The sequence below is a fragment of the Mastigoproctus giganteus genome, chromosome 11 (genome assembly GCF_048544385.1).
Source record: "Mastigoproctus giganteus isolate SK-2022 chromosome 11, ASM4854438v1, whole genome shotgun sequence".
Lineage (NCBI taxonomy): Eukaryota > Metazoa > Arthropoda > Arachnida > Uropygi > Thelyphonidae > Mastigoproctus > Mastigoproctus giganteus.
In genome coordinates this window covers 168838949-168866641 of record NC_143585.1, presented here as the reverse complement: position 1 = coordinate 168866641, position 27693 = coordinate 168838949, and the positions used below count along the sequence as shown (strand labels likewise).

At 38.5% G+C, this 27693-nt stretch overlaps 1 protein-coding gene across 5 annotated transcripts in view; it reads left to right on the top strand.

The window, feature by feature from the left end:
- LOC150078563 (catenin delta-2-like) overlaps nucleotides 1–27693 on the top strand; it is a 666545-nt gene that overhangs the window by 350597 nt on the left and 288255 nt on the right. For all 5 annotated transcript variants that reach the window (XR_016547633.1, XM_090385058.1, XM_090385056.1 and 2 more), the window contains exon 10: nucleotides 7592–7712. Coding sequence is in view for 4 of the 5 variants with exons in the window: in XM_090385058.1 (XP_090241184.1) it covers nucleotides 7592–7712 (121 nt within the window). In the remaining variant the exon portion in view is untranslated. The remainder of the gene's footprint in view (nucleotides 1–7591; nucleotides 7713–27693) is intronic.

Genomic DNA, 27693 nt, shown 5'->3' with positions numbered 1-27693 from the left:
TTCCAAACAAGTAAGGGGCTATCCACTTGCATATAAACTAATCCAATCTGATGAGGACACTCCCTGGGCCGCGGTCCTGGTCCGAAACCCGGACATCACGGCAATGAAGATCGCACAGCTGTGCACACCATGGGCAGCCTGCGCCCATGTCATCACACCAATAGGAGCCTTCTATGCCATATCCCTCTACTCTAGACCCGGACAGGATATCACAACTGCCATAAATTACTTGCAACAGCTACTTGACATCCTACCAAACCAGCGGATTATTGTGGGAGCAGATGTGAACTGTCGGTCGCCTGCATGGCATAGCAAAACGGAGAGCAGAAGAGCTACGCACAATGGTCAGCTACTTGAAGACTTCCTAGCCACCTCGCCGTTTGTGATCCTTAACCAGCCACACCATTTGCCCACGTTCTGCAACCTGCTTTGGGAAGCAGACATAGACATAACAATAGCCACAGCCAATATGGCCGCGCACATCGACAGATGGACAGTTGAAAATTCCTGGACAACATCCGATCACCGGGTGATCATGTACCGAATCTCAAGAACGCTAACCAGAACCCCAATCACCAGATATCTCCCCAACAGATTTGCAATCCACAAAGCGGACTGGAATCAGTTTTGCGGTTCACCTAGCCATAGCTATCAAAGCTAGACAACAGCAAATAGAGAAGGAAACTGATCCAGACGTCCTGCAAAGAACAGTGACTAACATAATCACAGCGTCCAGCAGTGCAACCATAAAGAAGAAGAGACCCTCCCCAGGAAAGGTCCCATGGTTGACCCGGGAGCTGCAGACCCTTAGGAAGGAGGTCACAAATAGAAGGAAACAATTCCAAAGAGCCCGCAGGTCTTGGCCGCAGGCTGAGGTAGAGGCCTTAAGACAACGCTATAGGGAGGCAAGAAATCTATACACAGACAAAATCCAAAAGAGTAAAAGAAAATCCTGGGAGTTATTTGTCTCCACAGCTGGAAATGCGGATCCCTGGGGGGGGGGGTTATATACAAAGTAACTACGAAATAAACTCCCCAGGGGAGAAGTCCTCACGACGACTCGAACTCCACAAGGCACTCTAACAACAACGTGGGAGGAATCAGTCAACAACCTCCTAAACGCAATACTGAAGGAACCAGCACAGCCAACCAGTGAACAACAACTCTAGCTGTGCAAAGAAAATGAAGAATACCTCACGGAACAGATAGAACAACCATTTACAATGGAGGAACTTCAAGAAGCGACTGCCCGGATTAGGCCCAAAAGATGCCCTGGAAGAGATATGCTTGAACCTGAAATCATAAAGAAGGTTGCTGACTTAGAACCCCAACTTCTCTTAAGGCTGTACAATTGCTGCCCGGAGGCTGGCTACTTCCCTATGGAGTGGAGAACAGCAAATGTCAAATTAATTCTCAAAACCCCAAACAAAAATCCGGCATTCCTGGAATCATATCGACCCATAGCGCTCCTAACAGTTTTAAGTAAGCTATATGAACGGCTCCTTTATAGATGGATACAACACTACTACTCCACTGCCAACCTTGAGGCAAAAAACCAATTCGGATTCAAGCCAGGTCACTCGACTGTCGATGCGATGAGAAACCTACTGATATCAGTGAATGATTGCCAACAGAAGTACTTTCTCGCTATTGCAGTGGATTTTGCCGGGGCGTTCGACTCACTTTGGTTGCCGAGCATCCTGGGCAGGCTCAGAATGGCACAGGTCCCAAGCAACCTTTATAATAATATCAAAAGCCCCCTCTCACACTGAAAAATAGAAGTGAAAGTACCATACCAACAGATCAGCAGGAACATCCACAGGGGGTGCCCCCAAGGTTCCGTGCTCGGTCCACTGCTGTGGAATATAGTATTTGATGATTTTCTGAACACCGGCCTTGGGGAGGTGGTAACCCAAGCATTTGCGGATAATTTAATTCTCACTGTGACGGCAGATAATAGGACACAACTTGAGATTCGAGCAAATCAAGCTCTGTATACTCTACAGCGGTGGGCTACGGAGAACTTTCTACAGATCTCGCCTGCCAAAACGACTTCCATCTTGCTTAAGGGAACATTGGACATAAGGAGGCCACCGCAAATTAAAATAAATTGCGCTACAATCAAATTCGCCCAACAAATGAAATACCTCAGGATCATTTTTGACAGCAAGCTCACATTCCAACCGCATCTCAGGCAACTCAGGACGAAGATTAGGAACTACTCAGGCCTGATTGCGCGAGTCTCACGCAAGGACTGGGGACTGAGTAAACAAACCATGTTGCTATACTACAAGACTACTTTTCTCCCAGCGATCACATACGGTGTACCAATATGGTACCATAGAACCAGACTGACCACCAACAAAAGAATACTGGACTCAACACAACGAACAATATTGCTCAAAACAACCCGAGCCTGCAATACTGTGAGCACGGAGGCGCTCCAGGTTCTTACTGGATCCTTACCCCTGGATCTCGAAGTGATCAGATGCGGACTAGCATACTACATATCAAAAGGAATCTCTGTGACCTACTCGGGCTTTACGATTGAACCCACACACAATATAAAAATGGAAAAGGCTCAGCTCTTGGCACACTTAAAACAGGAATGGCAAAACAGGTGGACAGACTCAACCAAAGGAGAGGTGACACGACGCTTCATACCTGATGTAGACAGGTTTTTCCCTAAACTACCTGTATGGTTCCACCCAGGCCTATATGCCACCTACTTATTGACGGGTCATGGCCCCTTCAACGAGAAACTAACATCTCTGGGCCTCCTCCAAGACCCCAACTGTTCATGTGGCGAACCGGAAAGCTGGACCCACCTCATACACGAATGTACAAACTACGAGGACCTACGTGGAAATCTAATAACAAGATTGACCTACGTGCCGCGAGGCCAAGAGCATCATCTCTTGGACACAAGCGAAGAATATAAGAACCTCACCAGATTTGCACAGGAACTCTTTGCCAGAAGAAGAACCTGTTCTGCGATCAGGAACTAAGGGCACAGTATGCCTTGTAGCAGACATTAAATTTCCACATCACCGGACTATAAGCAGCACTAGACCACCCTTCCTGATGATGGAAACAGGATCAACGGACCAGACCCATCCGGGATGCAAAAGAGACACTCCACGAGACTACCCTGGTCGTGTATATAACCCATAAATGTGACTGACCTCAACTTACCTGGATGGACACATAGCCAATGAATGACATCGGGGAACTGGTTCCGACTGCTTCGTTGGACCCATATCTTTTTCCCCACCTTGAACAGCAGATTTGCTGCCAGTGCGCCAACTGGCGACCGAGCTGGGCACTTTCCTGGCTTTCTTTCCACTCCACTTCCCTGGCAGGGGGGGAGGTGCCTGTCCTATTGTCTCCTCCCTTCCTCGCCACCCCCATTTTCCCTTCTGGTGGGGCATGGGCATGCCTCACTGACACCTATTGGAGTCGCCTTCCCTATTGACTCCATATTTCTGTCTCTCCCCCCCCTTCTTCAGTCTCCCTCCCCTACTCTATCTGTACACAAGCGATTGCCCTACACGTCCAAATTACTGTTTGCCAATAGTTTTGGCCTTTCAAATCCTAGCGCTCTTAACGCCCCCCCCATGCGAAAGATCAAAATTTTTTTTTTTTTTTTTTTTTTTTTTTAGGTCCTAGCCACTGAAATCTCAGGAAATTAGGTGGCAGGACCTGCCAGAGTAATTTATTATAATGCTGATATACCTGGCCTGCCTCCACGGGGCTGAGTGTGGACAACGTTGGGCCTCAGCAGGGGTCCAGCGGCTAAATGGCCAGAAGAACAACGGTACATAGCACTATACATATACAATATCCACACACTTTTAAATCTCTGGCCTTTCCAGTGAACTGGCACACCTACAATGAAAGGAACGCGGAGATGGGGGAAACCCCTGGTGCCGCTTGACACTAAATACACTCTACACACTCTACACTCTACACCTCCTGCAAGTTTGTCGCACTGGTAGTGAATCATCCTGTATATACCAGAGGCAAATAATACACTCTAATTTATACCTCCAGTGGCAAGATTCTTGGCACTGGAGGTATAAATAAACTACATCAGATTAAGCCTGTAATCCGGCAATGGCAGTCTAGTCTACGAAGGTGCGAAGAGAAGTTGTTCTTGCTCGGCTCTGCATAGGTCACTGTTATCTGACATACTCCTTTTGCTGAAGCAGATGACCCACCTACGAGGGTGGTTCAATAAAGAATCACCCTGACCTAGCTGCAGAGGTGCTAGCCTGTTGATTCTTGGCATAGGTTTTAGTCCTCTACATAGCCACCGTGCAGATTTACATATTTTCCCCATTGATGGATGAGGCTACGGATACCGTTTTTGTAGAAGTGATGAGGTTGGTCTTTGAACCATGAGTGTTGCAGATGTAAGTGTCTCATCGTCAGGGAAGTAGGTCCCCTGAAGAAATGATTTGAGGGAAGGAAACAAGAAGTAGTCCAATGGTGCAAGATCGGGTGAGTAGGCTGGATGGGGCAGTATTTCTTATCCACAAGTGGCCACTTGTGTTGTTGCGATTTCAGAAATGTGAACTGGGGCATTGTCTTGAAACATTCTCACACCTTTGGACAGCATGCCATGCCTACATGTTTTGATTTTCTCCCTTAATTTTGTGAGTAAGTTGGCATAATAGTCACCTAATTGTTGTACTTTTCAGCAGGTAATCAGTCATTATTACTCCTTTCTCATCCCAAAACACTGTCAGGAAGACCTTTCCTGCTGACGCTTGGACCCTTGCCTTCTTTGGGGTGGGGAACTATGAATGTCACCATTCCATGGATTGTCTTTTACTATCAGGGTTGAAATGGTGCATCCAACTTTCATCCTGAGTGAATAGAAGAGAATAAAATCAGGGAATCCATATTGCACTCAATTTCTGTAAGTGGAGTTGGTCATGAAGGACATTTCAACAGAGGCCACACTAATTTTCACCTCCTGGTACAATTCATGCACAGATATCTGGCAATCTTCCATGATTAAAGACTCCACTTTTCTGATTGTGCTGTCATCAATGGCTTAATGGGGGATGACCTGGAATGGGCTCAGATTCTACCGACATCCGACCACACCTAAACTGTCTATGGCAGTGCTTCACAATGCCATAGGATGGGGCATTGTGAAGCACTGCCATATATATACAGCAGTCATCTCCTCGTGGATTTCTTTTAGGAGATTTCTCCTTCAAGAACAGATACCGGATTACAGCTCTGGCTTCAACTTTGTCCACGATGCTACTTCATCACATGTTCAGTTCTATAAAAGAAAAACAAATTAAGACACAGGGCTGATATTTTACACCTTTAGTACAGAGATATGTATGATGCTACGCACAAAATATCTCATGACTCTGCGATATGTGGAAGTAGGTGAGGGTGATTTTTATTGAACCATCCTCATATGTGTGAGAACTGTTTGTCATGTTTTTATTGAATGTCCCATATTTAGAGATGCACACCATCTATGTTTTAACTCTTTTAATAATCTGGCTGTACCTTTTACACTCAGCCAGATTTTATATGACAGAGACAACATGACTGACATTTTAAATATTTTATACTCGATTAATTTATATACACAGATTTGAATTTTATTATATGTTAATTTTATATTCTGTTATTTGTTTTTACCATATTGCTTTTTATATACCTTTGAACCTCATTTTTACCATCTTGGTGTAGTAGCCCCTTTATAAGTTACAACACACATTTAGTACTGTTTTTATTTTTGACTTGGTGCATTATGGCCTAAGCTGCTAATATACCATTAAACACACAATCAACCAACCATCCTACCGAACGTAGCATTTATGCAATGGAACTACACGTAACATAATTAGCTCAAAACCAAATATGGTATGAGACAATCACATTGTCTGACTTTTACAGACTTGCTCAGTATAATACAAACCTTGCAACATGGCACTAAGGACAATAACCTGAGACAAATTCAGAATATACTAGGTAACTAGAACATGGTGGAGAGCAGGTGTGTTTTAAGTTGGCTCCAGCAGATTAAGTGAAGAGGATTAATAGCGGGGTCTGGTAGACAAAATTTATGTTTAGAATTTGTTTAAATTTAGTTTTTGTAATTTTGTGAAATTAATTTCAGTAATTTATTTTGGTAACATTTGTTTAATTTTGATCACTTTCACCTCTGCCTGTGGTTATAGTTAAGCTGTTAGTCTGTGTGTAGTAAGCTATCAGTTTTCTGACCCACCTACCACTGCCTGTATAGTCACAATACAGACAGGAACATTTTACATATTTTAATGTGGCCGACCGGGCTAGCCGGGTGGTTAAAGTGCCTGCCTGGCATCCTAAAGGTCGCGGGTTCGATTCCCGCCTCGGGCTTGGATCAATGTACTGCAAAAACCTTGGGAGGTGCATTATGGCCACAGAAGCCTATGCGCCAACAACTCCCAAAAAAAAAAAAAAAAATATTTTAATGTTTTTACTCAGCTGACTGAGCCTTATTACATTCAATCAGATTTTATCTGACAACAACAATGTCTCAGCTGTTTTTAGATTTTTAAAATCAATATAATTTAAATATAATTTTATTTAAATTTAAATATATTTAAATATAATTTGTATTTAAATATAATTTTATACCTTTTTACGTATTTATATTAGTATATGTATATACATAGTGACCTAAGTAATTAGGTCACTGAAATGTGTACTATTATCTTTTATAGGACATGGTTTTGTACATTATAGTGCTAGTTTAAAACTGAAAAACGTTTTCATTAAAACTGAAAAAAACAAACTAACTACCTGGATGGCATCAGCAAATATTCTTGCAAACCTTCTGTTCACTGTGTATCCCATTCCTGTAAAAGCAGTTTCTCCTATTGACAAGCACAGAGCAAGCTGAGAAAATTTCTACCCTCATGAACCTAGCACATTTTCTCCAACGTCGAATTATTTGACAACACTCTGAACGTGTACTCTCTCCTGTTGTGTCTGGGCAGAATTGCAGACACTTTCAAATTAAATCCTGACTTGCAACTTTTTCCAAACATTTCCCTGTACTTGTTAAGTAACTCCACTGATCTCCCACTCGTAATATCATTAGTACCAACGTGTACAACAATATCACCTTTTGTGCCCTTAAAAGATGATATCTGGCTCTAGAGATCTTCCTTTTCTATTGGCAGACATACCCTGGTCCTATTCCACCTATCCTTCTTGCACAACATATTTCCTGTTTCCCCTAACAATAGAACTACTGACAATATTCACCTTCTTTTGGACCAGTGCATTCTGCCTAGGAGATTGCCACTGTGACATGTTCATTCTTGAGAAGCTTTAAACTTCAGGTCGCTGTTGTGAAAATTGTGTATGTGATCATAGACCAATCGTTTAGAGATGTGAAGGTTGCAGCTATGAAAATGAGTTTTCCTGAAATATTACTTTTTTGTGTAATCTTAGCCTACAGAAGAATGAATTTTAATTTTTATTAGAAAGTATTCTTATTAAGTTAATTGAACTTATTAAAATTTTTGTATTACTAAATAAAAAAAAAAGAAATTTTTTATTGTAGGGTATTAGGTGGTATCCCCCCACTTGTAGATTTACTGAATCAAGAAATTCCAGAAATACAAAGGAATGCTTGCGGAGCTCTAAGAAATCTTTCATTTGGAAGACAAAATGATGAGAATAAGGTAATTCAGTGAAAAAAACATATTTTGAACTGCTACAGAATGTCTGTAAATATTCACATTGATTATAAAGCTCAATTAAAATTTTATTGTAATACAGGTTATAAAACAGTTTGCTACACTTGGCAAAGCAACTCAAAGAATTTCTTATCACAATTTCTTCTCACACAACTGCACCTCAGCAAACCACCACACGGGTGGTGCTTTGGTAGCACGTAGAATGGCAAGATGGTAGCCAATTTCATTCCAAATATTTTGAAACATCTCTTGAGAAATGGAAATCACTGCCTGTTCAATCCGGTCTTTTAACCCCATGATGTTGTTAACTTTGTTGATGTGAAAACACCTTTGGTGGCACCTACTACATTTCTGGACTGAATCAAGACCAATTGGTAATGAAATTTTCTTACAGAAATGACACAAACGACGTCACTTCTTAAATGGAGCTAACGATGCATGCTAACTCAGTCACTAATGTTGATTCGGTACAGTAAGTAGCGGGTGTGAGAATAAGTACTTTGTTCATACTAAGAGATGGAAATGACATCACTTCCTAAATGACACTAATTCAATCACTAACATTGGTTCGGTAGAGTAAGCAGTGAGTAGTAATATTATGCAAGAATAAAAGCTTCGAAGCCACTGAAAAAGCCTCTCACGTCGACAAAAGAACAAGTTCAAAAACATAGAGAATGAAATAAATGCAGAGTTTAATGAAATCTGCTTCTCAAGATTTTGATTAACATCAACCTTCTAAGTAGCATAAGTAACAGGGGGCATGAGCATATAACGTTACATAGTTCATAACTTCAGTTCTGGCTGTTAGATTTTAATAGCTGTTTGATTAAACGGTTTTGATTTACGAATGCAACAATAAAACAATAATTTCAACAAACAACAATCACTTATTTCAGTAATTTTTGGTTATGATGTCATACTATTCTACAAATGGATTTTGCTAATTACTGATTTGAATTGTAAAAATGCCAAATATAATTTGTTAAAAACCTATAAGAGTATTTTGAAGATGGCTAAAACTCCAGCTGAGTGAAATTGAGAGAATTATGCAAGAATAAAAGCTTCAAAGTCACCGAAGATGCCTTCCATGTTGACAAAAGAATAAATTCAAAAACATAGAGAACGAAAAAAAATGCAGAGTTTAATAAAATCTGCTTCTCAAGATTTTGATCAACTGCATCGATTTCTCATCAAAAAGCTGGATCGTCAACATCACGAAATTATATTCAAGAACTTCCTGAAGATTTCGATTCAGAAGATTTGAGTTCAAATGAATTACCTGAGGATTTCAATTGATTCCTGAATCGGCTAGACAGAGTATACTGCAACAACCACCTTTAATTGCATCATCCAAAAAGAAACAAAATCATATTTCATCTCAATCGCCTGTTCTAGACTCTCCACAAGTTTAAAATTTTAATAATTTACAAGAACATTGAACATGACTGCAACTCCTATAAAGAATTTGAATGACAATTTCTGAAAAATACATTTGGACCTGTTTGTGATATCTGTGATTGATTATGGTATGAAAATGAAGTAAAATTGTGCACTCCAGGAAGTTATCTATTACTTCTCTTGGAATTTCCAACTGCAGATGTAATGACTATGAAGGCTTGTAATACTTGTCGAGCATCTCTCAAAAATGATTCCATTCCAACATTTTCGAAGAGCAGTGGTTTCGTTTGTCCTGCTATTCCACCTTATCTGCCTCGACTGGATTTAGTGGCCGAGCGGCTCATTTCTCCTCATATACTGTTCATGCAAATCAGCATATGATGGAGCATATGATGCAAGAAAGCAAGCTTATACGGTATCAGCCAAAATAAACAAAAAAAAAAAAAAAAGCCCTTCCCATTTCACCCATTCATTCACTCCAAATGTTTGTCTAGTTCTGCCCTGAATTTATTTCACATATCTGTTCTACAACTGTCTTTCCTCAATTTAAATTTATTTCCCCTCAGATGATTAATCTGGGCAAGAGGAAGAATCCATCAGCATTGAGCTTGCTCAAACCATTCAAGGCCTTATACACCTCAATCAGATCACCTAGCAGGTACCTAGTCTCCAGACATTGCAATTTGCAGGATTTAAACCTTTCTTCTTAAGAGCAACCCCTTGTTTGCTTCACCAATCTCATTGCCCTTCTCTGTACTCATTCCAGCAGCTCTACATCCTTCCTAAAATGAGGCCTTCAGACATGTATACAGTACTCGAGATGTGGTCTGACCATTGCCTTATACAAGGGGACAACCCCAGGGGCTCACATCTGTTGAGTATGGGCTTGGCACACCCAGGGTCCTGAGCTGGATATTATCATTCTTCCCTTTCTTGGTGATTCCCTTCTACTTTTGACTCTCTCTCTCTCTCTCAGGGTAACTCGGGAAATTTTTTTTTTTTTTTTTTACTGGTGCAACATAAGCCTTGGGCTTCTTTGCACCATATGGCTGTTAATAATAATAATAATAATAATAATCACCTCCTTATTCCTGCTAGAAAAATTCCTGTATATCATTGACAAGACACCTTGAGCTACTCTTGTAGCCTGTCTGCACTGTCAGAAATCTTCATATCTGACCCCCAGGTCTCTTTCATTCTCCACTTTTCTGAGTGCAGTTCCACACATTTGATATGTTAGTCTTGGGTTACTGCTGTCCACATGCAGTACTTTACATTTGTTAATGTTAAAATTCATTTGCCACCTCTCAGTCCATCTGCTCAATTTCTCTAGATCCTGTTGCAGTAGTATTAAATTAGAAGACTAAGATGCTAAGCTCACCAAAGAACAAACCCAATTTCGAGAATACGCCAATAACTGCATTGAAAACAATTTAATGTTTTTGAAATCGGTTCCTAATTCATGCAACCTCAAATTGATGAAATTGTCGGAAAAAAATAAATTCTTTAAAATGTTAAATGTTTCGGATTTTTGTTTTCACATAAATAAAACAATTTTTGTGCGTACAGGGTACACATGCTGCTTTTTTTGCCTATACCTTGTCCTTTACAGTTGTTGCATATGAGAATCTGAAAACAACCACTGTTTGTGAACATGTGCATGGTTCACACTGTCCTTCAGCTAGGTGATTGGGCCATTTTTCTCCCACAAGAACACTGTGAACTCTGCAAATTACTTAGATATGCCTGAACTGTATGTTGTGCTTCAGCTGGAAGATATGCAGCCACATGTTCTATCAGCAAGATGGGGCAGCACTACCATGCGATTTCCTCAATAACAAATTTCCAAACCAGTGGATCCGCCAGAATGGTCTCATTCCATCGCCTCTTCATTCCCCGATATCACACCTATGGATTTCTTTACTTAAAGGACAAGGCATATGCAGAAAAATTTAATGTCACACAGTTAAAAGACCAGATTGAACTGGCAGTGACTTCCATTTCTCAAGAGATGCTTCAAAACACGTAGAATGAAATTGGCTACTGTCTTCACGTTCTACCTGCTACCGGAGGTACCCATGTGGTGGTTTACTGCAGTGTGGTTGTGTGATAAGAAATTCTTTGAGTTGTTTTCTTAAGTGTAGCAAATCGTTTTACAGTACCTATTATGGTAAAATTTTAATCAAGCTTCATAATCAGTTAAGTAATTTATAAACACCATAATTTATTCTTAATAAATTATGAATTGAGCTTTATAATTCATAATTCTTTTATTTCGGTTATGTATAGCAATTCCATAGAAAATTTTATCTTTTGAGGAGTGAGGTTTCTGAACCTGTGTGCGGGGAGTTCCCCAATCCCAGCAGTCTCTCTCTGTGCAGTGAGATTCTTCATGGAATTTTAAAATTCGTGAAAATTCAAACTCTGCACATAATTGCTTTTTAATATTAATTTTCAAAAGTCAATTTTTTGAAAAATTCAAAAATTATTAATTTTAAATTCAAAAATAATATTGTCAAAAATCAAATCAGAATTAAAAAATATAAAAATTACAGTAGAATTTTAAGACAATAAAATGGCTACTCTTCAACTTCTTATCAGATCATAAACAAAAGTATTCACAATCTGATCAGAAGTGATCGATATTTTTAAGGTACTACCAAAATTGGTATTGATTAGGATATTTCAATCAATTTTAACAGTTTGCACTAACATGATGCTCGTGAAACTATAAGATTTACAAATGCGATGTGTTTCAGCCAAGTTATGTCCTATATCCTCACTGATGTTCACAGAGTATCGAGTTCTTTCAAGTCAGGATCTTTGTCTGCTGACTTGCACTTTATTTTGACCATTATTATGGATATTAGTTATGACCAAAAACAAAGACTTAGTCCTCTAACTGAAAGACTGCATTCTACAAGGCATTCTGCATTCTAAAAAAAAGCGGTGAAGGTAAAGAAAACCTGCACGAGAAGCACGTAAAAGTTCGATGAAATTTACCAGTAAAAGTACTTTGCCGTAACGGCATTTGTATTGTTGCTCGCTCGGTAAACAGTGGGTGTTATTGGTCAGGAGTAGAAATAGAATCCCATGGGAGATTGAAACCCTCCCGAAGTGGAGGAGGTAACCTGACCTTTTTTCTTTAGAATCGCTGGTGGACTAGTGGATAAATTGTTTATTAAGAAAAAAAAAGGGCAAAGGAAGCCCCCACCAGAAGCATGGCAATTTTTGAAAAAGTTTACCTGTGAAACTATGTTACATACATTTTTTTATGATGCCAGAACTTCCAATATGACTCTGTTTGTGATTCTAAAGAAAAAAGGTCAGGTGACCCCCCCCCCCCCACACACACACACTCTTCGGTAGGGTTTCAGAGTTACCGTGGGATTCAACTTCTACCCCAGACCGATAACACCCACTGTCTGTTTACTGAGCAAGCAAAAATACAAATGCCATTACGGCAAAGTACTTTTACCAGTAAATTTCATCGAACTTTTGCGTGCTTCTCGTGCAGGCTTTCTTTACCTTAGCTAAAAAAGCAAGACAATCTTAATCGTGTGAAGATTATGCTTATATTTTTTGATAAACACAGTCGTCATATTTGAATAAGTTTTTTTGATTACCCTAATAAAAAATATGAAAAGAATAATTGTGCTTATCGTATTTTTTGATAAGCAGAAGCATTAGTATTGGTGTTATTTTTTGACTTAGAATGCATTATGAGGCAAACTCGAATATTGACCATGTAGGACAAATTCATTCGTTATGAATTTGTCCTACATGGTTTGGGAGTGCTGCAAAACAAAACCAGGCGTGCTACAAAAAATTCAATCGTGCAATGTTTGTGGAAAATGGGCTTCCGGCAATTCGGGTTTGTATCATGACAATGCTTCTGCACACTCACCACTTTTTCATTGAAGAATTTCTTGCAGATTACTCCATCACTGTCTCCCCATCTGCCATACCTGTCGGATGCAGCTTGCCATGTTTTTTTGTTTTTATTTTGTTTCTCAAGCTAAAGTCCCCTTGCGAGATCACAGATTGGCAGAAACTAAAAAAGTTATTCAGAATTTGACGCAGAAACTATTACTAAGTCCAACAGAAGCCTGTCAGGAATACTTTCAGGTGTTGCAGAAGCATTATTATTGGTATATACAGCATCAAGACTCCTTTACATGGGCACCTATACATGATAAAGGGACCTCCTGGTAACACTACTGGTCCTCCAGATTAGAATAATTGGAATCTAATATCCACAGTCTTGGTTCTAGGTTAACATCATAGGAATTTGGCATGTTTACCATTCACTGGGATCTGATCTTCGAGTGGTCCGTCTGGAACGCTACTTTGGCTCCTGCTTTGACAAGGTGAGAGGATCTTGAATGGGCGGGCTCTCCCAGGATCATTTGATTAGTGCAGATCTTCCCAAAGTGTGGTTCACTGCCTGGTACAAATCCTCAGAAAATACCAGTCAGAAAATACTAGTATTTTCCGAGGACCTCTACCAGGACCTCTACACAGTTGTCAGTATTTTCTGTAACAGAAAATATTACAGATAATTATGTGAGTTTATTGTTATCATACAACATTCATAAACATGGAAAGTCACATAAGAGTAAAACTAGTTTCTCATCTTTTCTTTTCTTCAAAAAACAAGGATAGAAATAAACTGAATGTCGAACCACATTTTAGAATAAAATTGTCTTCTTTTATTACTGACATAAAGTTGCTAATTGATTTTAAACAATATCATTAATTTCTTATTTATTAAAAAGCTGTAAAGTTGAACATGTAATAATATCGTGTAGTGTTACAGGATTAACTAAAGAGTAAAATTTATTTATTTTTTTAAGCATATTTTTGGATTAAAAAAAAAAAAAAAGCTAGAAAAAACCAGTCCCCAGCAGCTATATAAAATTTGGGAAACACTGGACTAGTGGGTTCATCAACATGGGTTATCCGTGCTGATACCACACCCCTACTTTCATGACACGAGATACAGAATATGGCTGATGGACATGTGATTATGGTTCCTAGGTAGCCCTGACATCCTACTTCTGAACACATTTATTACTTTCTGGCTGGGGCTGGAGTAGGCATCCCTTTGGGCTCCCTAGCAGACGAAGAGCCTGGACACTGAAGTAGAATAAAATCCTAATGAATTCTAATAATCTAAATTATTCTGGAGGCTCCAACATAGTCCCTGTCAGAACATATTGACATACACTTTGACAATTGATGAGCATTTATGAGAGCTTGAAGAACAGGGTGAATGTCCTCGAAGGAATTAAATTGGGGCCCATCTCAGCTGCTGACCTCAAAGCCAGAGCTTGCACTTGTGCATCAGCCAAAATAGCAACTTCCTAGGCAAAATGTGCTGGTCCCACAGGAGGAAGTTATTGTCGGTGACTCTGTTGTCAGGGAAATGAGAAATATGTTGTGCAAAAGGATAGGTGAAATAGGACCAGAGTATATCTGATGGAAGCAAAAGAGTTGATGACACTGTAGAGCATATACCATCTTTTGAGGGCACAAAAGGTGATATTGTTGTACATGTTGGCACTATTACCATTAAGAGTAGAAGATCTGAGGACTTACTTAACAAGTACAGGGCAATGTTGAGAAAAATTCAGGACTTTTGGTTAATTTGAAAATGTGTGCAATTCTACTGAGACAACGAGAGCCTTTGTTAATCAATTTGGCCCTTTAGAGATTGTGAAAGACTGATAAGGTAGCCCTTTTCTCAGTGTGGTTAATCAGTTTTAGTAAAATCACCCACATACTACTCTAAGAATTAGATGGGCTCAAAGTTTCATTCAATAATGTTATCCACTTAGTGAATTACAATTTGTGTAAATAATTATAAATTAAATAAAAACTTCTTTACAAAGATTACTCACCTCTTGATACTGCTTATTTAAAATTCCATGTGGGAAGGGAAACTAAGAAAAATAAAAGGTTGTGAGAGGAAATTGAGGAATGGAAAAGCACATGCCATTAAACTGTCCTGTATATTATGTTTTGTAAGATGTACTGTGTCCAAAAAATTTTAACACGAATGAATAAGTATATTTTATGAAAATTGTTGGTTATGCAAATGGTTATATAGTATCACAGAGATATAAATGATGCAGTAAGAGGTAGAGTTGTCATGATATCATTTATAACTGATGTGATATATAGATATGAACACAATTAATTGGTCATGTAAAGATTATCATTGTGCAGTATTTAGATGGTGTAAATTCATTACACAATAAGTGGATATCTGCATAATTATCACCACAAATTGAAATTTGGTCTATGATGATTTTCAATTTGAAAAGAATCATAGAATAAAGAATTTTTAATGTTATTCTATCGTAGACTTTTTTAGCTAATGCAAATGTATAAGGTGTGGGAAATTTTTACCATATTCTAGATTAATTAACATATTAAATTGTGTTTTATAAATGGATTAAATAGTTTTAGTCATGTTCATTAGCTTATTTTTTAAATTTAGCTACTGATTTTGTAAGTTATGACTCACTACTCGTACTGCTATTGGCAGGCATTCTCCTTTGCATCTCTTTTCCTCGTTGCTCTAGTCTCAATATTTGTTCATAACGTGTCCTGTATGGCTGGACCACCCCTTCCCCAGGAGTACAAGCATTGGTTGCAGAGCAACTTCCCTCGGCATGACTTCTTTTAACCCTTTTGGTTCTGCGTTTTGCCAGAACCAGCCTCCCATCAGTTTTGAAACACATTTCAGGGTCGGTTTCTTTGTTCCTCCCTGAGGCTTAAGCTACCTGCCATTATCACGGTCTCTTTTCTCTCCTGAAGTACAGAAATTTTAGCGGTAGAGGTGTTTCCCCTCGGCTGTCATTTCTTAACTATCCTGCACTTACCGTTTTTAAGGAAAAATTCGGGAATGGTGTCTTTATTCCTTCCCAAACTTATCCTATTGGCCATCATTTGAATACAGAGCCATTATAATATAAAAGTAACAGACCTGTCTCCCACTGTCACACCCGTGAGATGTTTAGATGCACAAGCAATTAGCTTACTCTATCTGTTTTGTATAATTTAATTCCAAAGACAAAATTTATTTGCATGAGACTTGTAAGATTGGGATCTTACATACGAGTAAAAATGTTTAATTGACCCCAGTCGACCTCTTGAAGTTTATCAACCCCATAGATTCTATTATTGACCCACAGGGGTTGATATTGACTACTTTGGGGACCCCCTACATTAAGAGAAGGGATATTTTAGTACTGGAGTTACCCCTTTAACTTGAAGTAGAGATTGTATATTCAAGGTTCTTTTGTTAAGGAAAGTGGTAAATATATATAAACAAACACATATGAAATTAGTGTTAAAAATGTAGAAAATTAGAAAAGTAGAGAATTGGAAAAATAGTGTTAGATCAGATTAATGCCATCAAGGTATCGAATGAACATTACATTTGTCTGTAAAACTATATTATTGTATTTAATGAACAGTATATCCTTGGAATCAAATGACAAATGAAATTTAATTAGAATATGGAATATAGGTATTTGGAGTAAAAGTATACATATAGTGCCATTAGGCCAAGTATTTAGTTAACCTAATTTTGACTTCATTGTTATACCCTATAATTAAACACATAATATATAATAAAATAAAATGATATGAAGCTAATTGCTGATAAAGGATAATTTCTAGGGCTAGCACCACTGAATACATCCTATCAATAGTTGGCTAAGGCTATCTGTTTCTGTTTGCCAGTATGTCTAGTTCAGATTACTGAAATAAACTCTAAAATTATAGATGCAATTTTTGTTAAATTTAGCAGCAAACTGGCAGAATAACAGCTAGCCTGACAGAAAGCAGTGAATCAAAAATAATGAAAATGAGTGCCAACCAATAACTTTCTTACAGGTTTATTTACTAGTGAAAATAATTATATAGTGAAAAGGAAGGGCTTTTGCTAATTTAATGCAAAATGGAAGAGGAGTTAGGATAGCTATAGTACTTCAGTTTCCCTCGAATTGCTCTAATTACTATACATAATTATGGTTAAACTTAGGTTAACTAAATACTCGGCCTTATCCTATAATTCCTATATTCCATATTCTAATTAAATTTCATTTGTCATTTGATTCCCATAATATATATATATATATATATATATATATATATATATATATATATACAACCATACAAATAAATTAGAATGAGGGTATATATATATATTAAATGCAGTAGCATCATTAATACACAGCCATTTCTGAATAAACAGAATATTTATAAGGCAGCATCGTTTTAAATTATATCTCATATTATGAATACCTTCACAATGAGTTGCCATGATATTGCACTACTTCAAATAAGTAATGCTTCACCTAAGGTGAAGCATTACTTATTTGAATGTTGCTTATTCTATGATAGTTACTAATGAATGTTAGTGAACCGTGGGTGGGTATTTCAAGATGGCACCGTTTTGAAATATGGTATGGGATAAAGTTCTCAGTTATCCTCATACTATCCCTATTAGACTTAGAAAAGAGATAAAGATGTAGGAAGGTGATAGTAAGAGAGGTAGAGGAAGGAAATGTCGCTCCTTCGACTCACACTCAAAGCTCATATATTCCTCGAATAGGCAACGCTTCCCCAGTAGAGAAGATGGTTGTTACCTATTCCAGGAAACTCCGGGCATCATCAGGCTCCCCCTGGTGCCGTTTAAGGGCTATTTGGCCCTTCTTCGGTGGGTGGGTAGGTAGGTACCCAAGTGATGCAATGATGGCAAAACAGTTATAAAGTATAACTCCACAATATGAGAGATGCTTGATGGTGTATGATGCATTTAGACAAAGATGCATTTCTGGCTAAAGCTTAAGTTCAATAGCATCATTGATACACAGCCATTTCTGAATAAACAGAATATTTATAAGGTGGCATCGTTTTAAGTTATATCTCATATTGTGAATACCTTCACAATGAGTTGCCGTGATATTGCACTACTTCGAATAAGTAACACTTCACCTAAGGAGAAGATTAATGTTACTTATTCTCAGATAGGTACCACCACCCAGACGGCACCGTTTCAGGGCTATTTGGCCCTTCTTCGGTGGGTGGGTAGGTAAGTAACCAAGTTTTCTGTTTATTTAGAAATGGCTGTGTATTAATGATGCTATTGCACTTAATATATACATAGTCTAAATTTGCTCGAAGCTTGAGGCTTTAGCCCTAAATGCGTCTGTCTAAATACATTATACACCATCAGGCATCTCTCATATTGTGGAGTTATACTTCATAACTGTTTTGCCATCATTGCATCACTTGGGTACCTATCTAAACCGAAGAAGGGCCAAATTGCCCTGAAACGGTGCTGTCTGGGTGTTTTTTTTATGTAAACCCCAAACACAAGAGGTATTAGAACCTATAGTACTTAGTACCGTGCTTGGGTTGGAGGTTGAGAAGACGAAAGAAGATATTGGTTGACAGTGGACTTGAACTTCTGTAGACTGTAATTTTCAGGAAATACGTATGAAGGAAGGTTGTTCCAGAAAACGGCAGTTGAATGAATAAATGAGGAAGATGAAAAGTTGGTTCTGTGAGTTTGAAGCTGGACAGTAAATGGATGTTGGCTGGTGGCGACACGTTTTTGGACTGTTTTGAAAGAGAGAGTGGGAATTATAGAAGCCAATTGAGAAGAACAGTGCCCATGGAAGTATCTGTTGAAGAGGCATGCAGCAGAAATAGTACATCTATGAGAGAGTGAGTGGAGAGACTCTGTTAGAGATGAATCATTAATTAACCTAACTGCCCTCTTCTGAATGGAATCAAGAAGCCTGAGAGAGGTTTTGGGGGCACTACCCCAGTTGTGGGAACAATATTCCATGGCAGGGCAGATTTGTGATTTATACAGAGTGAGCAGCTGTTTGGAAGAAAAGTAACGCCAAGAGCGAAAGAGAAAACCAAGTTTTTTAGATGCAGAGGAAGCAATATTTGTAATGTGCTCGTGCCAAGAGAGATTAGAAGTCAGGGTAATCCCCAAAAGAGATATATCATTTTGCCTAGAAATCGGAGTGTCAATAAAGATAAGCATAGGAGCAGAAGAATCCTTTTTGCGAGATATAAGACAAGACCGAGTTTTAGAATGTTTGAAATCAACTAAGTTGTCTTTGCCCCACTGGAGAATTACCTGAAGATAGGCATTTAAGGAATTGGTAGCAGATTTTCAAGAAATTGAAGCTGATTGAGCATGACAAGGTTTCTAAAAATGGAAAGTGGAATGCAATGTGCTATCATCGGCAAAACTATGGATAGGATTTCCAGTCAATGGAAGAAGGTCATTAATATACAAGAGGAAAAGATTGGGGGAAAGAACTGAACCATGGGGGACACCGGCATTAGTGGAGAAGTTAGAAGACAGAGAGCCATCTACCATCACCCTCAGTGAGCGATCAGAGAGAAAACTGGATAACCAATTACTAAAAACAGTTGGCAAACCATAAGATGGAAGCTTGTTTAGAAGACCTTTATGCCAAACACGATCGAAAGCCTTTGAGATGTCAAGAGCAACTACTTGCGTTTCACCAAACCTTTCCCTTGAATTAGTCCATAAATGGGTAACATAAACCAGAATATCACCAGTGGATCGACACTGACAGAATCCATACTGGCTATCGTTGATCAGACGGAAGGTTTCTAGGTAGTTTAAGAGTTGGCGGTTAATTGATTTCTCCATTACTTTAGAAAGAGTAGAAGTAATTTCAATGGGATGATAATTGGATGGGAGGGATTTGTCACCCTTTTTAGGAACTGGCTGGATATGAGCAAATTTCCAAGCAGAAGGAAAAACACCTTTGGAATAAGAAAGTGAAAAAAGCGGTAAGGAATAGGAGTAAGTTCAGGAGTGCAGGTTTTGAGAACAAGTGGAGAATACAATCGGGACTTGGAGCTTTCTTAGCATCAAGATTCCTCAAAATCCTTCTGACATCCTCTTGACAGAAGACCACAGGGGGCATTGAATGGAGCGTGTTGGGAATGGTGGGAGGTGTTTTACCAAGATCATTAATACATGAGCTGGAAGAAAAATGGGATGCTAGCAGGTCAGCTTTATCCTTGGCTGAAGTGACAACAGAACCAGCTGGTTTGGACAGAGGTGGGAGCAGAGATGGGCAAAAGTTGTGGCCAATAGCTTTGGCAAGAGACCAGAATGCTCAGCTACCATTAGGGCAAGAAGCAAGTTTTCTACTCTTAGCCTGTTCAAACTCTAGTTTGGACTGATTAATAACTGCTTTACAATTGTGGCGAGCTTTGGTGTTATGCAACATTTACGATATGCAACATTCTTCTCTTGAACAGCCTTAGCACATTTATTGGAAAACCAAGGTTTAGATAAATGACGAGATTTTATGGTGGAGTGTGGGATAAAGGATTCCATTCCTGCAAGAATAATTTCACTGACACGATCTGAGCAAACGTTGATGGTACCTATCTGAGAATAAGTAACATTAGTCTTCTCCTTAGGTGTTTACTTATTTCAAATAAGTAACTCCCGTTACTTATTTGAAGTAGTGCAATATCGTGGTAACTCATTGTGAAGGTATTCACAATATGAGATATAACTTAAAACGATGCCGCCTTATAAATATTCTGTTTATTCAGAAATGACTGTGTATTAATGATGCTATTGCACTTAATATATACATCGTCTAAATTTGCTCGCCACTTGAGGCTTTAGCCCTAAATGCGTCTTAGATTAGAATGAGAGTTAAAAATAAAATAATGTCAGCAGTATGGCAACATAAGAGCGAAAATAGTCAAAATTAAACTTAAAAATCAAACCAACCAGGGAGGGAAGAGAGGGGTAACAAGAGTAAAAATATTGCAGCAGAAAATCTCTAAGATAATTTAGAACATCTGATTATAAGAATAATAAATAATAATTCATTAAATTTTGAAAGCCAATTAAAATAGAAATTTAATGGCACCCCCTCTGACGGCATCAGGTCCAAATTTATGTGAAATATCAGCAATAGAGATCTAGACCACTACAATAAAACAAAACAAAAGTAAACCAAAAATAGACTGACCATTACGCCCCATCTCAACAGAGGACCACAAGGACAATAATGGTTAGGGAATCGCTGCATTTCGATCACTAGACAAATCACCGCAAAGGCGAGTCGATTGAAAGATCAGTCTGCCACCCGATCCCCAGATCGTACCGCCAATGCAGAGGACTTGAACAGCAGTGGTCCCGATGCAGCGAAAATTAAAAATAGAAGAGATACAGTGCAAAGCCACACTACTGACAAAAGTAATCTTAGCCAGTTTATATAGATGAAGAGTGAACTATGGATGGCAGCATTAGTAATTCGCCCACTACTGTCATGTGATATACTTATACATATATTTGTTTCCAACTATTCATCCAATCAGTTTCCAACTATTTTATATGTTATTCAAATATATATATATATATATATATACAATGTATATATATTAGTATTAGGCGAGCAAAGTATTGTTTATGAATTTTGTTGTTATAGATTGTTTATTGATCAGGAATCGTTTATTGGGCAGTAATAAATTTCTTGATTTCCTTATATTACCTTTTATTTCTTTATATTACCTTTTATTTTTATTTATACTACCTTTTATTTCGTGATATCGCCCTATATTCCTATCAGCCTTTTGCCATATGCTCTTTCCTCCAGAGATCCATCTACCGTTCTGCTTATGCACCACAGCTTATCACATAAAATTAATACACATAAATTACAAACGTGTCCACCTAGATTACAGAGGGCACTACCGTTTATTGGCATCGTTTCTTCTGGCTTGGTTTCCGATTTCACCAACCCCCAAACCCAGAGGGCGCCTATGTCCACTAGCTTCAAATAAATAACACACGTGCTCTACTTCTCGATCTTTTTCTTTCTTCACATTCACCGGTGGTAAGCATACCTATTTATATTTTTATATATTTTTGTTCACCAGAATTTTGTTCCTTATATATATATCACCCATATTGTATCCTAATTATATCAACGGCTTCCTATTTTCTATTACAGTATATTACCTACATCCTGTACGATGTAATACCTATAATCATATACCAGGATCCCTTTCTTTAAGGGACGGGAAGTTACACTCCTGGTTTCTTCCCACATAAAATTGTTTTTCCTCTTTTTCTATACTTTCGATTATAAACTATATAACACCATTTTCCTTCATACCTCATGAACTATTAGAGCAGTTCGAGGGGGATTGAGGTACTCTTGCTATTCTACATCCTACTTCCGTTCTCCTTCCTTTAGCCTGAGCTGCCTATTCAACAAAGATATACAACTACAATGGATGGAACTCTTACTCTAGTATATTTATTTGTATCTTTCATGCTACTGTGCTATCTGTCGGGCTAACAGTTATCTCGCCAGCAAACTTCTTATCAAATACATGCTTGTTTGTTACCAGCATTTGGATCATAGCTTATTACTTCTAAATTCCTAATCTAACCTACCAATAACAGCTTAATACCAGCTTTCGGCATATTATCATTACCTTTTTACCTTCCTACTTATATTCTTACCTAGAGTTGCTGGCAGTTGACTACAGAAACAGATAGCTACATTAATTATGGGCTGATACATTGAGAGGGTTAGCTCTAGACAAAGTCCCTTTTAATGTATTTACATACCCATAATTGACCCTTTTTTATAATTTTTATAATTTACGCATTGCTTTATAATTTGCCTCTGTATTGTTATACAATTTTGCCTCACTAGCTTATATATTTTGCTCTATCTTATAGTTTGCTCTATCATACATTACTTCCATTACTGCTTTCACCTTTTTGCTCTACGCTTTATCTTTTATTTTACGCTCACCTTTTAATTATATATTGTATTATATATTATATCTCTAGGCTTTGCCATGGTGCCGGCGTTGGCATATGTATGTTACCCAGGTGTTTGAAACATATTTCACTGTATCTCACCCAAAACTGCTACAGCTTTACAAAACTGACATTTTTTCCATCATATCTAGTACTTATATATATAATGAACTCTATATATATGAAATTATACATATATATATATATAATTTTCTTAGAATGCTGTATTACTTTGTGTAAAATTAAATCTTGAAATAAACCTCTGTTATGTTTGAAATAAATACTATGTCTCTTTATTCAAGAGAAATGTATACTGCCCTTTAAAAAAAAAAAAAAAAAAGGAAGAAATTTCATATTTTATCTCCCCTTATCCTGATAAGGGGAGATAACTTCAAGTTTTATGTTCTGTTTTTATAGAACCATGGCGTTTATTTTTTAGGGTTTTTAATAATCTGGCTGAACCATCTACACTCAGTCAGATTTTAAGTGGCAGAGACAACATGTCTGATGTTTTTAACTTTTTACACTCAATTAATTTATATACAAAGATTTAAGATTATATTTTTATGTATTTTATTTACCTTTTTTACCATAGTATATAACATTTACCTTCTTTACATGGTATCCTATTTATAGGCTCTTTCTTTTTCTTCCAATAATCACTGACTTTTATTATTACTAAAGATTTAGTTTCTATGTCAACATACATATCAATGAATTCATTGTTTAAGTAACCAGGTTACTTAAAAAAATAAATAAATAAATAAAATAATGTATCGGCTTTAATTTTGACTTGGCGCATTATGGCCTCAGCTGCCAATGCGCCATTAAACTTAAAAACAATCAACCACCCAATCAGCAATAGTTGGCAGCTACAGAGGATTTACTGCCCTTGTCAAAGAAAAGGTCCCGGAAGTACGCACTGTTCATTGTGTGTTACACAGACACCATCTTGTAGCAAAGAAACTGGGAACATCCTTTGTAAAAAGGATAGGTGGAACAGGACCAGGGTATGTCTGCCAGAGACAAAGATTGATGACGTTGTAGAGCGGATATCATCTTTCAAGGGCACAAAAGGTGATATAGTTGTACACGTTGGCACTAATGATATTAAGAGTAGGAGACCGGCGGAATTACTCAACAAGTACAGGTCACTGTTGAAAAAAAGCCGTGAAATAGGGTTGAATTTGAAAGTGTCTGCAATTCTGCCCAGACACGATAGGAGGGAGTACATGATGAGAGCCTTGTCGATCAATTCGGCCCTGGAAAGATTGTGCAAGGCTCAAGGGGTAGAATTTTTTTCAGCCTGGACTGTACTTGTTAACAGGAGAGATTGCTTCTACAGGGATGGGATACACTTAAATAGAAAGGGTGCAAGAATATTTGCTGATGCTATCGAGGCAGTGTTAGGTGGGTCGGAAAACTCCTAGTTTGGGGGATACAAAGACTAATAGTTTAACAGTAACCGCAGGCAGAGGTGAAGGTGATTCTTGCACAACTTCTATTAGAATAAGAAGCGACCTGGAGCGAGGGGTGTTGGGGGTTTCAGGGACGGATGGCAGTCATCATGGAATAGTTGGGTATATGGGATGTGTTAGGGTAACAAGGAATAGGCATAGGAGCATGTATGCTTGCATGTATACCAATGCTAGAAGTATAGTAAATAAATTTGATGAATTTGAAGTGTTGGTCTAGACATTAAAGGCGGATATTGTTGGGATAGCAGAGACGTGGTGTCACAAAGATATAAGGAATGCAGAACTGGAATTTGGGGAGTACAATGTGTACAGAAAGGGAGGGGGTGTTATGCTGTTAATTAAGAAAAACATAAAATCAAAGGAAGTGCACCCAGTTAATATAGATGAACAGTGCTCTGTTGAGTCAGTTTGGTGTGAGATAAGCACTGCGAAAGGAAAAATAAGAGTAGGAGTGTGTTATAGGCCTAATGACTTGAATGAGTACAATCAACAATTGTACAGAGAAATAGAGTGGGCCAGTAAATCAGAATGTCTTATAATGGGGGATTTTAACTTCCCAGATATTGACTGGAACTTGTGGGTTGGTCACTCACACACTAGTCAGACTTTTGTGGATTTATTGGATGATTGTTTTCTGCAGCAGCATGTTCGAGAGGCAACCAGAGAAAGTAACACTCTTGATCTGGTTATCAGCAGTGATCATTTGTGTATTAAGAATTTGCAGATAAAGGAACCACTAGGTGGCAGTGATCACAGTGTGCTGAAGTGGGATTTACTCAAAGAGGTAACTACCGTCAGGGGTAAAGGAAAGGGTTTTTGCTTCCATAAAGGGGAGTACAGTGGGATCAACTGACGATGTTACAAACAGTAAATTCTAAGTGGGAAGCATTCAAAGAATTAATCGTGGAAGCTACTAGACTTTATATACCGATTAAGAAATATCGTTCAAGGTTTAGGCCTAAATGGTTATCAAATGAACTAATGAGACTCGTGACAGAGAAGAAAAATACATGGGATGCATATAAATTATCAGGTGACGCAGAAGCCTGTGGCAGATATAAGCTAGTCTGTAATCAGGTCACAAAGGAGGTTCGGCAGGCGAAGGCGGATTACGAGAAATCTTTGGCAAAAGATGCTAAGAAAAACAGCAAGGATTTCTTTACTTATATAAACTCTAAAAGGAAGGGGATGAATATGATTGGTCCACTTGACATCGATGGTTCGACTGTTGATGATCCTGCTCAGATAGCAAACAAACTGAATGAGTATTTTGCATCTACATTCACACGTGAGGAATTATTACAATTTGAAAATGGAAGAAGGTTATCAAATTGTAGCAGTGTGCTTAATGATTTTGTAATAACTGAGAGCAAAGTGGAGGAGAAATTGTTGAAGTTAAACATAAGAAAGGCACCTGGGGTGGATGGGATCTATCCAGTTATTTTAAAGGAGGCGGCAAAGCAACTAAGCATACCCTTAGCCATAATTATGAGAGCATCCTTGGACTCAGGGGAGGTTCCCACGGACTGGAGATGTGCAAATGTGTCCCCAATTCACAAAGGTGGATCGAAGGGTGACACGAGTAATTACAGACCAGTTAGTTTAACTTCTGTTCCGGGTAAAATAATGGAGTCGCTGGTTAAAGATGCAGTGCAGGATCATCTAGACAAGACTGCAGCAATAATTCAAACACAGCATGGGTTTGTTAAGGGAAAGTCTTGTCTGACAAATTTGATTGGTTATTATGATGTGGTCACAAAGGAACTGGATGCAAAAAATAATTTTGATATCATATACTTGGATTTCAGGAAAGCTTTTGACACTGTTGCGCATGGAAGACTACTGTACAAATTGGAGCAGAATGGTATTAAGGGTAAGTTGCTACAATGGATAAAAGGATGGTTAAGTGGGAGAAGACAGAGGGTGGTAATCAATGGGTGCTGCTCTTCGTGGACTAATGTTATTAGTGGAGTCCCACAGGGTTCAGTGTTGGGTCCACTGTTGTTTTATGTATTTATCAATGATATTGATGAAGGTATATCAGGCTTAATGTCGAAGTTTGCAGATGACACAAAGGTTGGCAGGGTTGTTAATGACAGTAATGGCAGTGTGCTACTGCAACAGGATCTAGATAATTTGGGCAGATGGGCTAAGAAGTGGCAACTGAAGTTCAACCTTGACAAATGCAAAGTACTGCATATGGGTAGAAGTAACCCCAGAGAAACGTACCAACTGTGTGGTACTACACTTAAGGTGGTAGAAAATGAAAAAGACCTGGGAGTAATTGTTCAGTCAGATATGAAGTTTTCTGAGCAGTGCAGACAGGCTGCTAGGGCGGGTCATGGGTTTTGTCAATGATATATAGGAATTTTGCTAGCAGGGAAAAGGAGGTGATTGTCCCTCTGTATAAGGCAATGATCAGGCCACGCTTTGAGTACTGCGTACAGGTCTGGAGGCCTCATTTTAGGAAGGATGTAGATTTGCTTGAGCGTGTACAGAGAAGAGCAACACGATTGGTGAGGGGAATGAAGGGATTCTCTTACCAAGAGAGGCTTAAGTTCTGCAAATTGCAGTGGCTGGAGACTAGGCACCTGCGCGGTGATCTGATTGAGGTATATAAGGCCTTGAATGGGTTGAGCACGCTGAATTCTGATGGGATCCTTCAACTTGTTCAGATTACCAACCTACGGGGACATAAGTTCAAATTAAGAAAGGACAGATGTAGAATAGATGTGCGGAAATTTGCCTTTAGCCAGCGGGTGGTTAATTGCTGGAACAAACTTCCATCTGTCGTTGTGGAAGCTGATAGGTTAAATAAATTTAAGGAGGAACTGGACAGGCATTTGGAGGGAATGGTGTGTTTTTTTTTTTTTTTGGCTGATGCTGCATAAGCTCCTACACTTGCTTTCTTGCATCGCATGCCACTACTACTACTACTAATGGGAAGCTGAATTATGCTCTAAAAGTGTGTATCAAATCAATTAATAAAATCAAAGCGCATCCACTTAATTCACGTCTGTTTGCCATGGTAAAAGTAAAAAGTAAAGTGCAGCCATTATCAACCCACTGCAGGATGGAAGCCTCCTCAACAATTCATGCTGAGGGAAATGGACCATAATCTGCCACGCTGGTCCAGTGCGGGTTGGCAGATCGACCGTATTCAGCAGTCAGGAGCTTGAACCCCGGTCTACTCAAAGAGCGTGTGCTACTG